This window comes from Arachis ipaensis, chromosome B5 (assembly GCF_059453495.1).
Source record: "Arachis ipaensis isolate K30076 ecotype BB chromosome B5, ASM5945349v1, whole genome shotgun sequence".
Lineage (NCBI taxonomy): Eukaryota > Viridiplantae > Streptophyta > Magnoliopsida > Fabales > Fabaceae > Arachis > Arachis ipaensis.
The window spans coordinates 20,238,756-20,251,377 of record NC_142440.1 but is presented as its reverse complement, the minus strand read 5'-3'; the positions used below and the strand labels follow the sequence as shown (position 1 = coordinate 20,251,377).

The 12,622-nt window shown below is 33.7% G+C and overlaps 2 protein-coding genes across 5 annotated transcripts; one reads left to right on the top strand and one right to left on the bottom strand.

Annotated features, from left to right (window-relative positions):
• The first annotated feature begins 780 nt into the window (after nt 1–780).
• CLC-D (chloride channel D) lies at nt 781–8,465 on the top strand. 4 transcript variants are annotated; one of them, XM_088488468.1, is made up of 22 exons: nt 781–1,376; nt 1,527–1,599; nt 2,373–2,594; nt 2,702–2,748; nt 2,837–2,935; nt 3,280–3,443; nt 3,549–3,689; nt 3,779–3,849; nt 3,949–4,028; nt 4,223–4,372; nt 5,058–5,117; nt 5,197–5,271; nt 5,490–5,641; nt 5,913–6,048; nt 6,117–6,248; nt 6,458–6,535; nt 6,623–6,678; nt 6,802–6,888; nt 6,974–7,130; nt 7,232–7,333; nt 7,421–7,462; nt 8,039–8,465. In XM_088488468.1, exons 1-22 carry the CDS (start codon nt 1,194–1,196, stop codon nt 8,051–8,053), a joined length of 2,322 nt encoding a protein of 773 aa, XP_088344594.1. In that variant the 5' UTR covers nt 781–1,193; the 3' UTR covers nt 8,054–8,465. The 4 variants fall into 4 exon arrangements, with proteins under 4 accessions (XP_088344594.1, XP_088344592.1, XP_016202337.1 ...); XM_088488466.1 differs by having other exon boundaries at nt 808–1,376; nt 7,916–8,465; XM_016346851.3 differs by having other exon boundaries at nt 808–1,376; nt 7,421–7,467.
• A 466-nt stretch (nt 8,466–8,931) lies between these two features.
• LOC107643255 (mavicyanin) lies at nt 8,932–10,158 on the bottom strand. The gene is made up of 2 exons (XM_016346850.3): nt 9,900–10,158; nt 8,932–9,817 (listed from the first exon to the last, which is right to left on the bottom strand). The coding sequence occupies exons 1-2, from the start codon at nt 10,072–10,074 to the stop codon at nt 9,414–9,416; spliced, it is 579 nt and encodes a 192-aa protein (XP_016202336.1). The 5' UTR covers nt 10,075–10,158; the 3' UTR covers nt 8,932–9,413.
• Nucleotides 10,159–12,622: the final 2,464 nt, after the last annotated feature.

Sequence of the window (12,622 nt, the reverse complement as noted above, 5' to 3'; positions counted from 1 at the left end):
TGGTTTAGAAAAATGTTATTTATACATCAAATATGCTTAACACTTGCATAAAGATATATTCTTTTTGTTGTCTACAGTATTTCTTAGTTTGATAGTCTAAAAATTAATTTGTCCCAAATTTAAATTGTATAAGATAGGATTGACAAGTAAATTGACTACTCGATCAAAAATATAGTTGTTATTAGTTAATTATGTATTTGAATTCTTTTAATCAACAAATAAAGAGAATCCGTTTGTCTATTAAGAAGATATGATTATTATAAAAGAGGTAGACGTAGCTTGAATTGTTCTTAATTCAAGCGCCTTGCTCACTCTAAAACCATTGACTACTTCTGTTAAAATTACCTTGGAACCACTCTTATTTTCAAGTTGTTATTCAGGATGTGACTTCAACTTACCACGCCCTTAAACGAAAAAGATCATAAAATTGTTTGTGCACAAGATCGCAGCCTTAAATTCCTCATGTCCACCAAAAACTAAAAAGTTCAACTGTAACGTGTCACCTCTATTAGCCAACCAAAATATTAATAGTAAAAAGCAATTTAATTAATGAATATTAATAAGTTGATTAAAAAAAGGATTTTTTTAATTTTTCAATAGCTAGTGGACTTGAGATTAGTTCCCCAGCTCGTGTTGTTTTCGGCAGGTAAGTCCACGTAAGATCTCACATGACTTGCAAGTCATGATCCCCTACACCGTCACCCTACAGCTACCTCAACAGCGATCAAGATCTATCCGTTGATCTAACTGACTTTTGTGTCTGATTCGGATGAAGCCAACAAGTTGGAAAATCCATAACGTAGGCTTGCGCCTATTATAAACTATGTCTACACCTTTTTCCTCTTTGCGACTTTGCCTCTAAATCGATTTGCTTGCGAACAACGTTGGTAGGGGAATGATTTCGCGTTGCACAGTAAACAGAGCATCATCGAAACGCGAAAACGACGCAACAGCAAAGGGAAGAGAGAGTCGTTTTAGATTATACCACACTGTGCTGGTGCGGTTCCCTGCATTGATTTGATTCGCAATTGCTGCGGAGTTTTGAAGCCAAGCTGATCCGTGCGAGGAAGGTTCTTCTGATGCGATTGAATCTCGAACTTGCGGGCTTATGCCATTCAGGTTTTGAGATTGTAGGTTTTTCAGACTGAGGGGGACAAAAGGAAAAGGGTTTCGCTTCCGAATTCCAATCGACGATGCTGTCCAATCATTTTCAAAACGGCGTCGAAACGGTGAGGCACGCTTGGTCGCGGATCCCAAACTCCGAAGAATCACAGTTCGTCGACGACGCCGTTGGGCTTGTGAGGAAAAGCGATGGAAGCAGCGTTGAGAGCCTTGACTATGAAGTCATAGAAAATTTTGCTTATCGAGAAGAACAGGTTTTTTTTTAAATATATTATCTTTTTTAATGATAAGAATAATTTTCCATGTGGATTCTGAATTTTATTTTACTTTTGTTTTAGTTTGGTTTAATTATTGTTGCTCAAATTATAATGGGATGATGTTGGGCTGTGCTTCGAGATTTGTAGGCGCGCAGAGGGAAGCTGTACGTGAGTTATTTGCTGGTGGTGAAATGGCTTTTCGCCTTGCTCATTGGCATTGGTACTTCTCTCTTGAATAATGCATAGTGCTTCGCTTTACCTAGTTACCGGAAATGGCAAATTTTTGTTTCTTTTAGGGAAGGTCCCTTTTTTTTGGGGTGCTATAGGTAGCGGAATTAATTTTGTGATTATAGTTATCCCATGCTCAGAAAATTATTATTTCATGGGTAGGATATGGAGTGGCGGGGAGACTGGCTAAATTTCCAGTTCTTGATCACTTCATGTTGGATCTGTTGGTTCTTTTGAGGCTTCACAACTAATATTTCGATAATTTAATTTCCTTCTATTATGTAGTGTCTTTCCATGATACGCAAGCCAGCATTTGAAGTAATTGCATGAAATTGTTATTCACTGAGAGGTTGGGGTAGGGATAAGGCACGGGCATGAATCTTTGAGCTTTTAGATTATTTGAACTCAATAGAACTTCTTTTTTAAAGGTGGTTCAAATCTATTGATTAAAGTGTTAACAAGGTAAGGCCTAAATAAAATAAATTGAAGTATGTGAAAATGACTCCACCATAGGAGACCATGTAATACTTTCAATACGATTCTATCCTTGCTCAAATTATTTAATGGTGCTAGTTCCCCTGTCTCTTGTTCATTTTATTCAGTTGCAATTGTTTACTTTGATACAGATTCAAGGCTAAATTTTCAGTTTAACCAAACCCATTTACTTTGAGTCATGCCCCATGTGTTTCTAATGCTAATCTCATAGCTCTTTTTCTGAAGTTTGTTTCTTGACAAAAAAATGTCTTCCCATTTTATTGCTTGCAGGCACTGGTCTTGCTGCTGTTTTCATCAACTTGTCTGTTGAAAATTTTGCTGGCTGGAAATTCTCGTTGACATTTAGTATAATTCAGAAGTCATACATTGCTGGCTTTCTCCTATATGCCCTGATAAACTTGGTTTTGGTGTTTTCCTCTGTATATATTGTCACACAGTTTGCACCAGCTGCTGCTGGATCTGGTATTCCTGAAATCAAGGGTTACTTAAATGGTGAGTTAGACTTTTCAACTGTTTCTGGGGTTATTGCGTTGAAATTTTGTCCAGCTTGCGCAAAAATCCTTCATATGCTGATAGTGTGGATGCTGAATAATGTTCAGGGGTTGATATTCATGGGATTCTTCTTCTGAGAACTTTGATTGGAAAGGTCAGAGGGCTGCATTGATTATTTTGCTTTTTTAAGTTTTAGAAATACATAGCTGTTTATTAAATGCAAGGATTCTTCTTATGTTCAGATATTTGGCAGCATTGGATCAGTGGGAGGAGGCCTTGCTTTAGGTAAAGAGGGTCCTCTTGTCCATACTGGTGCTTGTATTGCTTCTTTGCTTGGACAAGTAAGTATGTACTACTCAGTATATGGTAGTATCTAAATGGTATGTTAAAAGTACAATATGCGCATAGTATGTGTTAGATCTTTCAGTATGTCCTTTCAATGCTTTGTTTCCCTTAAATAAAGAGGCTAAAATGTGGTGGCAACACCACATAAAGTGTCCATTGTATTTTAACTGACCATTTAAATGAACCTTGCTTTATAATTTATCAACACTTGCACATTATATTACCTGAATTATCCTCTGTGCTTCTGTGCATTACTTTTTTAAGACTAGTTGATTTTCACTGAATATGTATTTTATATGGAAGAAACTGATATAATCTGTTGGTGTCATGTCTTGAGTAGGGTGGTTCCACTAAGTATCATATAAATTCAAGATGGTTTCAAGTATTCAGAAGTGATCGAGATCGACGAGATCTGGTAACCTGTGGGTGTGCAGCAGGAGTTGCTGCTGCATTTAGAGCTCCTGTTGGTGGTGTATTGTTTGCATTGGAAGAGGTAACATCTTGGTAAGGAATTCTTAGTGACATGGCTCTTTTTCATTAGAAGGGGAAATGTGGTAAATCATTCATCATATATATTTTTGTTTTGATTTTTTTCCTATGCTCTTGAAGGTGGAGGAGTCAACTTATGTGGCGTGTCTTCTTCACTTCTGCTATTGTTGCTGTTGTAGTGCGAACTGCAATGGGATGGTGTAAGAATGGAAATTGCGGACATTTTGGGTCTGGCGGATTCATAATATGGGATATATCAGAGTAAAGATCTGTGCTTTCTCCTTTTTCACTGCCAGTTGAGCATTAAGGTTTTATTTTTGTCCTCTTCCCTTGACTGGTTTTATTTTTAGTGGTCAAGAGGATTATTCCTTTGCAGAGCTATTGCCAATGGCTATTATTGGGGTTATTGGAGGCCTACTAGGTAGGAGTTTTCACCTTTGTTTTGCACTTCAATGTATCATGAATTTTTACATTTGGTTGGTTTTGGTACACCTGTTAACTTATTGTCAATAATTTGCAGGAGCTTTATTTAACCAGCTTACACTTTATATTTCTAGTTGGCGTCGAAACCACCTTCACAAAAAAGGGAGCCGAGTCAAGGTATGTTGTTTTTTATACAATTGATTTGTCTGTATCTGCTTCCTTGTAGTAAGGACAACAAAAGAATGGAAGAACTGTACTGAGGAAAGAAAGTGATTATTATTGATATTTTGTTGTTTATCATGCTAGTGGTACCTTTATCTTCTCACTTGTCTTCTTATTTTTGTTTGCTCCTTCCTTCTCCTGCACTGCAGATTATTGAAGCATGCCTTGTCTCCCTTTTAACGTCAATTATTTCATTTTGCTTGCCACTTCTAAGAGAATGTAGTCCATGCCCGGAATCTGATCCTACTTCTGGTATTGAATGCCCACGTCCTCCTGGAATGTATGGGAATTATGTAAATGTAAGACAGTTGAATTTATATGATGTTCATCATTGTTAGTCTTACTCAATTTTCTCATTTTTTATTTATTTTTATTTTTATTTTTTGGTTTCAGCTTGATCTTTATTTTTATTTTTGTGTTTTCATACTTTAATACTACTTAATGACAGTTGAAACAAGGGGGTCGGATGAATTCAACAATGAAGCACCTTGTTTTTGTTTCAATTGTGAAAATGTTTGCCTGATTTGGTATTCTTTTGAGAAATATACTGTTTTTATTAGATGGAATATAAGAAATTAAGGTTACAGTTGTCCTATACAGTCTAAACAGAATGTTTTTGAGAAATATACTGTTTTCATTGCTTTTTCCAAAGGCCTTCACTCCTCAAGAGATTCTTATATAGGTACAAGCTTAATGTCATCTTTTTTTCTTGACACAAGCTTAATGTCATTTTTGGATACACATAAAAGTTGATAAGACTCATGAATGACCAGATTATCTTAAGTGGGAACCACTGTGTGTGCGACTAAAATAAGGCTTTAAAACTTGGGTCTATGCAGGAATCTCTATTCTGGCTCGTTTTACCTCCATTTTGAAATCTGACGTTCTTCTTAATTTAGTTCCGTTCTAAAGATAATATAGGTTGTACTCCTGGACTTAATTACTTTTGGAGATTCCATTTAATTTATGCCCTTTTTTTGGCAGTTCTTTTGTAGCAGTGACAAGGAGTATAATGATCTTGCGACTATTTTCTTCAATACACAGGTTTTGAATGAACTGGGAATCATAATTTGCTTTTTCATTTATTGTTATATTATATTAAGTTACTTCTCTATTGCTTCAGGATGATGCCATCAGGAATTTGTTCAGTGCGAAAACAATACATGAGTACAGTTCCCAAAGTCTGTTAACCTTTTTGGTATTGCACTCTTGCTTACTGGGTTGGACTTTAAATGCATTAGCCTTTATATTGAGTTATTTTCTATTTTTTGATTCAATAGAGTTCTTGGATACATGTATGTGGCCCTATATGGTTGATAGGAATTCTTGTTGATTTATCTTCATGCACCAATATTGAATAGAGTTGCCACTTGATGCACTTGATTATATACCAATTATTTTCTCTGTATGTGGCAGGTTATGTTTTATAGTTTAGCAGTGTTGACGTTTGGTACTGCTGTGCCAGCCGGTCAATTTGTCCCTGGTATAATGATAGGATCAACTTATGGACGTCTTGTTGGCATGTTTGTTGTAAAATATTACAAAAAGCTCAACATTGAAGAGGGAACGTGAGTGTCTTTCTTGACATTCCTTTAAAGTCATGGTCAAAAAGATATATACTTCTTCCATAGTTATATTTTTTGAAGCCTTTTGTTTCTTGATAAAAGGGATTATTATTATTAAAAGAGAAGGATAATACTAAGACCATTGAGGACAAGAAACAAAAAATATCAAAAGAGCAAAGCTTTCTAATCCCTACTATACTGAATGATTTTCTTTTTCTATATGTGGAATCCCCATTTCCCCTGTAATGTTCATATGATACTTTCTTATGTTCAGGTATGCTTTGCTGGGAGCTGCGTCTTTTCTTGGTGGTTCAATGCGGATGACAGTGTCTCTTTGTGTCATTATGGTTGAAATAACAAATAACCTGAAACTTTTGCCCCTTATTATGCTTGTTCTTCTTATATCGAAGGTATGCAGATCAGGACTTTCCTGTAAAAAGAAAGTCACTTCAAAATGCACTAAGTTCTTCCCTTACAGGCTGTGGGTGATGCTTTTAATGAGGGTCTATATGAAGAGCAGGCAAGATTAAGGGGCATTCCATTACTGGAATCAAGGCCTAAATATGAGATGCGGAACATGACAGCAAAGGAGGCCTGTGGAAGTGGAAGGGTGAGTGAACTTTCAAATTATTTAACAAATTGCATGTCCTTTATTAGTTGTCCAAGTATTGTTTTTTGTTTATTATTTGTTTTTTGGTGTGTCATTCTTGTGATGTGTAACTTGCTAAAATTGATGCTACCACTGGTTAAACTATATGTTTCACATGCCTTATTCTTTTGATACTTTGGCTTTTGACTCTGTAAATCTGTCTATTGAAGGTGATCTCGTTACCTCGGGTAGTTAAGGTTTCAGACGTAGTTTCCATTCTACGGAGCAACAAACACAATGGTTTTCCAGTATGTATATCTCTTATATCTATCCCTTCTATTGATAAATATTCCTTGCATTTTCATAGTTGTAGTTATACTTAAAATTATGCCCAGGTCATTGATCACACAAGAAGTGGAGAATCACTTGTTATTGGATTAGTACTTCGGAGGTGAGCGTGTACACAATATAGTTTTCTGAAGTTTTCTTATACTTTGATGTCTCTCTGGGTGACTCCAGGGAAAGCTTGAATTCACTTGGAAACTAAGCTTCTATGTCCCTGTCTTCTGTCTAGTCATTTGTTGGTAATCCTTCAGTCAAAGGTTGATTTCCAGCATAGCCCTTTACTCTCTGATCCCAGAGGTGGGGACAGGTCAATAAGGTAAGGCTTGATGAGGTATTTTTATATTTGGGCTTTTTCATCTGTATTCTATAATGATGATAATTGTTGACTCTCTAACTTCCAGGCATGATTCTCATGAATTTGCTAAGCCTGTTTCTAGTAAGGGGATATGTATCGACGATATACATCTAAGTCCAGATGACTTGGAAATGTACATAGATCTTGCTCCATTTTTGAATCCCTCACCATACATTGTCCCTGAAGACATGTCTTTGACAAAGGTGTGCAGTTTAAAATCCTTAAAAGATTTTTTTTTTCATTTTTTATTTTCTGTTATCCTTTTTTGTTGTCAGATAATTATGATCTCCTGCTTATGACACAGGTGTACAATCTTTTCCGCCAACTTGGTTTGAGACATTTGTTTGTTGTTCCTCGACCATCTCGTGTGCTTGGTTTGATAACCAGAAAAGATTTGATGATTGAGGTAATCTTTTTTTAATAACTGTTAAATTTAACATCTTTTGGACCTCCTGTTATTTATTATTAGGCTTGTTACTTTGAAACTGTGCAGGACACGGAAAATGTGAATACATTAGAGCTTCAGTCAACTAGTGTAAGGTCTCTGATGCTTTACTCCTTACTCATTTGGCACTCTATTCATCTTTTTAATAAATTTAAATATAATATTTTGAGTAGCCATATTCCTTTATACTCTAAAAGCAGTTTGAGTTTTTCTTTGTAGTTGAATGCCACGGTGCCATAAAAGTATTGCTGGCTCTTGGCAAACTTTTGGTCTAATATTTAAGTTGCTATCTGTCTGTCAAGGTTTGCACTGCAATGCAACTTGTCTGACTACCATAATTCCGACACTTGGTGATTATTGCTTTGAGTGTTCCCATTTGAGCATAAATAGTTTTTAGGTCGAGTTAATTACGATGAGCTTTGTGCTGCTCGGCTTACACAGTTTATCCAGTTGTAGATCCATTATTGGATGATTTAGAGTTTAGATAGATGAAGAACTTCATTGTGCATTTTCATCCTCTGGTGTCATTTTTCATCTCTGCAGTACAATCTGTTCCAACGTGGTGCCTTAGCAAAGCAAATTGCTTATCTATCTTGCAAGGATTTACATACTTACTCCAATAAATTCAGTTAAGTAGATTGTCTCTTCATGATTTTCTCCTCACAGAAATCGGCATCATAATAAAAGACCGACGACAAGGAATTCAGATGTGGAGCGCCCTTTGCTCAATGGTCTTCTTGTTGGTTCAGAATAATCAAGATTGTCTCTTCTGCGCAGATTGGTCCTTTCTGCCACCAATTTTCCGGGAAGATCATTATTTATTGTATTTTTTCTTCTTCAAATAGATTAGATAACCCAGAATTGTGTATATTATGAACTAGGGAAACCGGTTAGAGTATTCGTTAGATTTGTTAAAATTGATGCTGATAATGAGGGGTTAGTGTATACTTGCTAGTTTTTCGGGTTCTCTTTACCAGTACCAAAAAATAGTTAAAATGTTAGCTGGTTTAGCATGGTCCATTAGAATATGTGGAATATCTTCCATTATTTTAAGTAGAGGTTTTGCCAATTTTAATGAATCACTTTTATTTTCTATTCCCCCTCATTTATTTTTCTTTTTTCTATCGTTCTAAAGGCATTTGTATTCCAAGCGCGCTTCGAGCTTTGAGACCTGGGATTTGAGTGTGTTCAGGAATGAGTGGAGATGCATGAAATAAATAGCTTTTGTGTAATTTTAGTTTTTGATGGGTGTTGAAACCTTAAACCTTTAAAGTGAACTTCAAAGAAAAGTACTACATTTTATGCCATCATTCTAAATTATTGTCACTTCCAAGTGTTGTGAGACACAAATCATAACTTACTACAATAAATATTCAACTATCATCTGCATAGCATGCTCGCCTATGTTACTGAGCCCCGCCACCTTTTGTGGCGTTCCATCGTCATTAGCCATAATTGTTTGTACTTTGTAGCCTTGTACCAAAATCCCAAAAGCTAGGCTAATAGTCGTCATTGTCTTGCGAATATAGACGTACTAAAATTTGGACGGATGATACGCATTAGAGTAAAGACTAAAGAGAATTCCATTTTAAATATAAGATATGTATATAGTTATTTCAAGCTAGTCTCATATACTCATCCAAATCTATGATCTTGTAAATGAAAAAGAAAAAAAACAAAAGAAGAAAAAGTAGATGTGATTGAGAAGGTTTACAAGGTTGCCTAAGTTCTAAGCTATGCATAATCATAATGAGCTTTGAGAAAGGAAGAAAACTTGTTCCCACAGGAAAACCCCAACCAAATGATTAAAATAGACCCCAGAGACGAACTCCAACAATAACTAAAAAGACACTTGACTGGTTAATAACAAATATTTTAGATGTATACCAAAACGTAAATAAAATATTCGCATAATGACTAATTTAGTAATAAATTTTCAGTATAATTTTTTTAAAAAACAAATTAGTGAACAAAAAAACATAAGAAAACAAGGAGGCTTGGCTTGATGAGTTGCATGCATACTAAGGAAACGCAAAAGAAGCTAAGCGGTAGTATATCCAGCAATGAGTAGGAGGGCTGAAACCAAGAAAGGAACAAGTCCTGTTTTTGTCGTTGAGGGTGCTGCTTTGCTTGGAGCAGGTGCCGGTGCAACTGGAACTGAATACGCGAATGCCGAAGATGATGACGGTGCCGGTGCCGGTGCCGGTGCCTGTGATGCGGCTTCTTGTGTGACATTATTAGGCCTGTGGACATTGATGTCAACCTTCTGTCCAGCTTGGCAGTGGCCAGGGACTCCGCAGATGAAGAAGTGGTGTCCGTGTTTTGTAATGTTGATGGAATCATTCCCGCTTGCATAGCTCTCCAATGGAGCTGACGTGTTGCATGTTCTGTACATTGCGTGCGTCACCCTCATCACGTTGTGGAACTCCTCATTGTATTCAAATACTGTACACAAAAACAAACCAAAGTTAAATGAAAAAGTGGCAGCAGTATCCACTATGCATGGAAGATGGAAACACAGACTTACTGATAGTGTCACCGACATGGAAGGTCTTGGGAGAAGCCCAGGAATTGTAATCAACGTTGCCAATGATAGTCCATCCTGCTGAGTCTCCAACCTTATACACTGCTCCATGTGATGCGCTCTGCAAACCTGACATCACTATTAACAAAACTATAACTCTCTCCATCATCATCGCCATTGAATTTGCACCACGCTGATCACTTAATTTCCTGTGATATGTGTGTTTAATTGTGTATAATGTCCACTCCTCTCTTCTCTCCTCTCTCGCCTTTATATACTCTTTTTACTACCCACCTTAATAATATATTTCAATTTCAATTTTGTTTTTATCTTATCTTATATATCTTTCTATTTTAAATGTAAATAGTTTATCTACTATATCCTTTTTCATAAACTTCGTATTGTTTTCTTTTTATTTAAGAAATACTAGTGAATCATATTTTTTTAATCTTTTACATCTTATATAAATTTTAGAAAATAATTCTCTTTTTCTTGTTATTATTTTCTGGAAGACGAAAAAATATATATTCTTAAATTAAGATATATCGAATAAGTAAGAACTTTATGATTGAAATAATGATAAATTCAATTCAGATAAGGAGGTTACATAAATAAATTCGGTTCGATAATGTTAAACAAAATTTGTTTTATTTAATATTTATTAATTTTTAGTAATAATGAATAAGTACTAAATAAAAATAATAATTAATAAATATCAAATAAAATAAATTTTAGTTATTTTTAATTAATTTTTTGTTATTAAATATTTTCTAATAAAATTGATAAGAATGTTCCATTAACAACTATCATTCGTACATGAGGGATTATTTTAGGAGGAAAAGATTTATGATTATATTATCAAAAGATTAGCTATAAAAGGAATTCCTTTTACATATGTAACGAATAATAATAATTCTAAAAAAAAATTGATACCCTAATAAAGTTAGATTACCATTAAATTTGACCTTTGTAATTTTGTGTAACAACAACCAATTTAGAGAAGCGAATAGTGATACGACAAATTGAATAAAGATAACCGCATTTAGACTATTTAAAACTTTTCTGAAAATTTCTAACTTATATTATCTTATTATTTTTTGTTGTAAGTTTATCTTTTGTTTATTTTTATCAAGCGAGCTAGTATCATCTTCTGATCTAATAATAATAATGATGATAATTTCCCTTCATAATAGACCAACATATATAATCCACAGTTAAAGCCAGGTTTCACCAACAACAAGAACATCTTTAGCTGTAACATCATGAATGAAAAGGCCAATAAAATTGGTGGTCCCGCATTCTTTTTGCAATTATTTGGTTTGATGAGATCATACTTTTTATATTTATACATTAGAAAAAGAGGTGAATCATGTACAGATTCAAAAAGCATAGAGATATAGAAAAAGAGAATAAAAATGTTAGTTCTTTTTGCTTTTTTTTTTTTTTTTGTCTTTTTTTGTGTTTAGTATTTACTCAATATTTCTACACCTTTTGAATTTGTACGTGAATCATCACCTAATATAATAGGTCACTTAAAAAAAGATAAAATATTAAAAATTGAACATAAAAGATAAAAACACAAAAATAAATATTTTTTATATTTTATTTAATGATAAACTGAATATAAAATAAAATAAACAATATAAATTTAATTTATTTTTATTTTTTATACAAAATTTAAAATAAAAATAAAATAATAAAAAATATAATTAAAAAATTTGATAATAATAATAATAATAAAATTAAGTTATATTTCTGTCTAATTGTCTTTCTGTCTTTTTTAAAAGCATAAAATATATTAATTTAATATCTTAAAACATAATATTTATATTTATATCTTATTTATTACACACAATTTTATGTCTTTATATTTATATTTCAATGTCTTATAAATAAACGTAGCTTTAATTCTGTCTTTAGTGAGTTCCAGTTGGATGGCGATATTCGGTCGAAGACAATTTTTTCATTTTTGTTTAATAAATTCTGTGTTACTATAGATACTATGTTCTAATCAAAATCTTATCATATTATTATGTAGATAATAAATCCAATGTACCAAAATAAATAATATAATTCAGTAAAGCGGAATATAAAAGCTGGCTCATAAATTTAGGCCTATTTTGACAAATACTGAGGAAAGCATATTTGTGAAAGATAGGTTAGTATAAGAGAAATGTTAGAAAATCATCAAAAGTTATTGTTTTTTACCATCAGTTAATTATTATCATTGTTAAAAATGTGATTTAAAAATGTAGGCTAAAAGTATATTGTTGATTTAATAAACTAAAAAAATTGAATTAATAGCTAAAAAAAATAATAAAAAATAATAAATTCTGATGGTCATAGAACATTTTTAATGAAATATTATTGATGTATTAATTAATTGATTTATCTCCCCTCTATCCTCACTAGCAGCATTGATGGTGTTGGTCCTTGGTAGCCACTGGCCAGCAAGTTGAGTTGTAAGGTTGAAACTTGAAAGGAAAGGAAAGTGAGGAAAATGGAAATGGTTTCCGAGCTGAGCAACAACTCCTCATTGAAAAATGCTTAACGAAGCCAATGATGACCATTTTTATATATAAATCTTAACTTATTCTTTTGTATCAAATCAAAGCAATTGATTGGTGAGTGTTATCATAAAATGGTAACCACCATATATTGTTTCCATTTGGTGATCACATTGATTTTGCGCATGAGAAGAGAATTGAGCATATATATCACTTGCT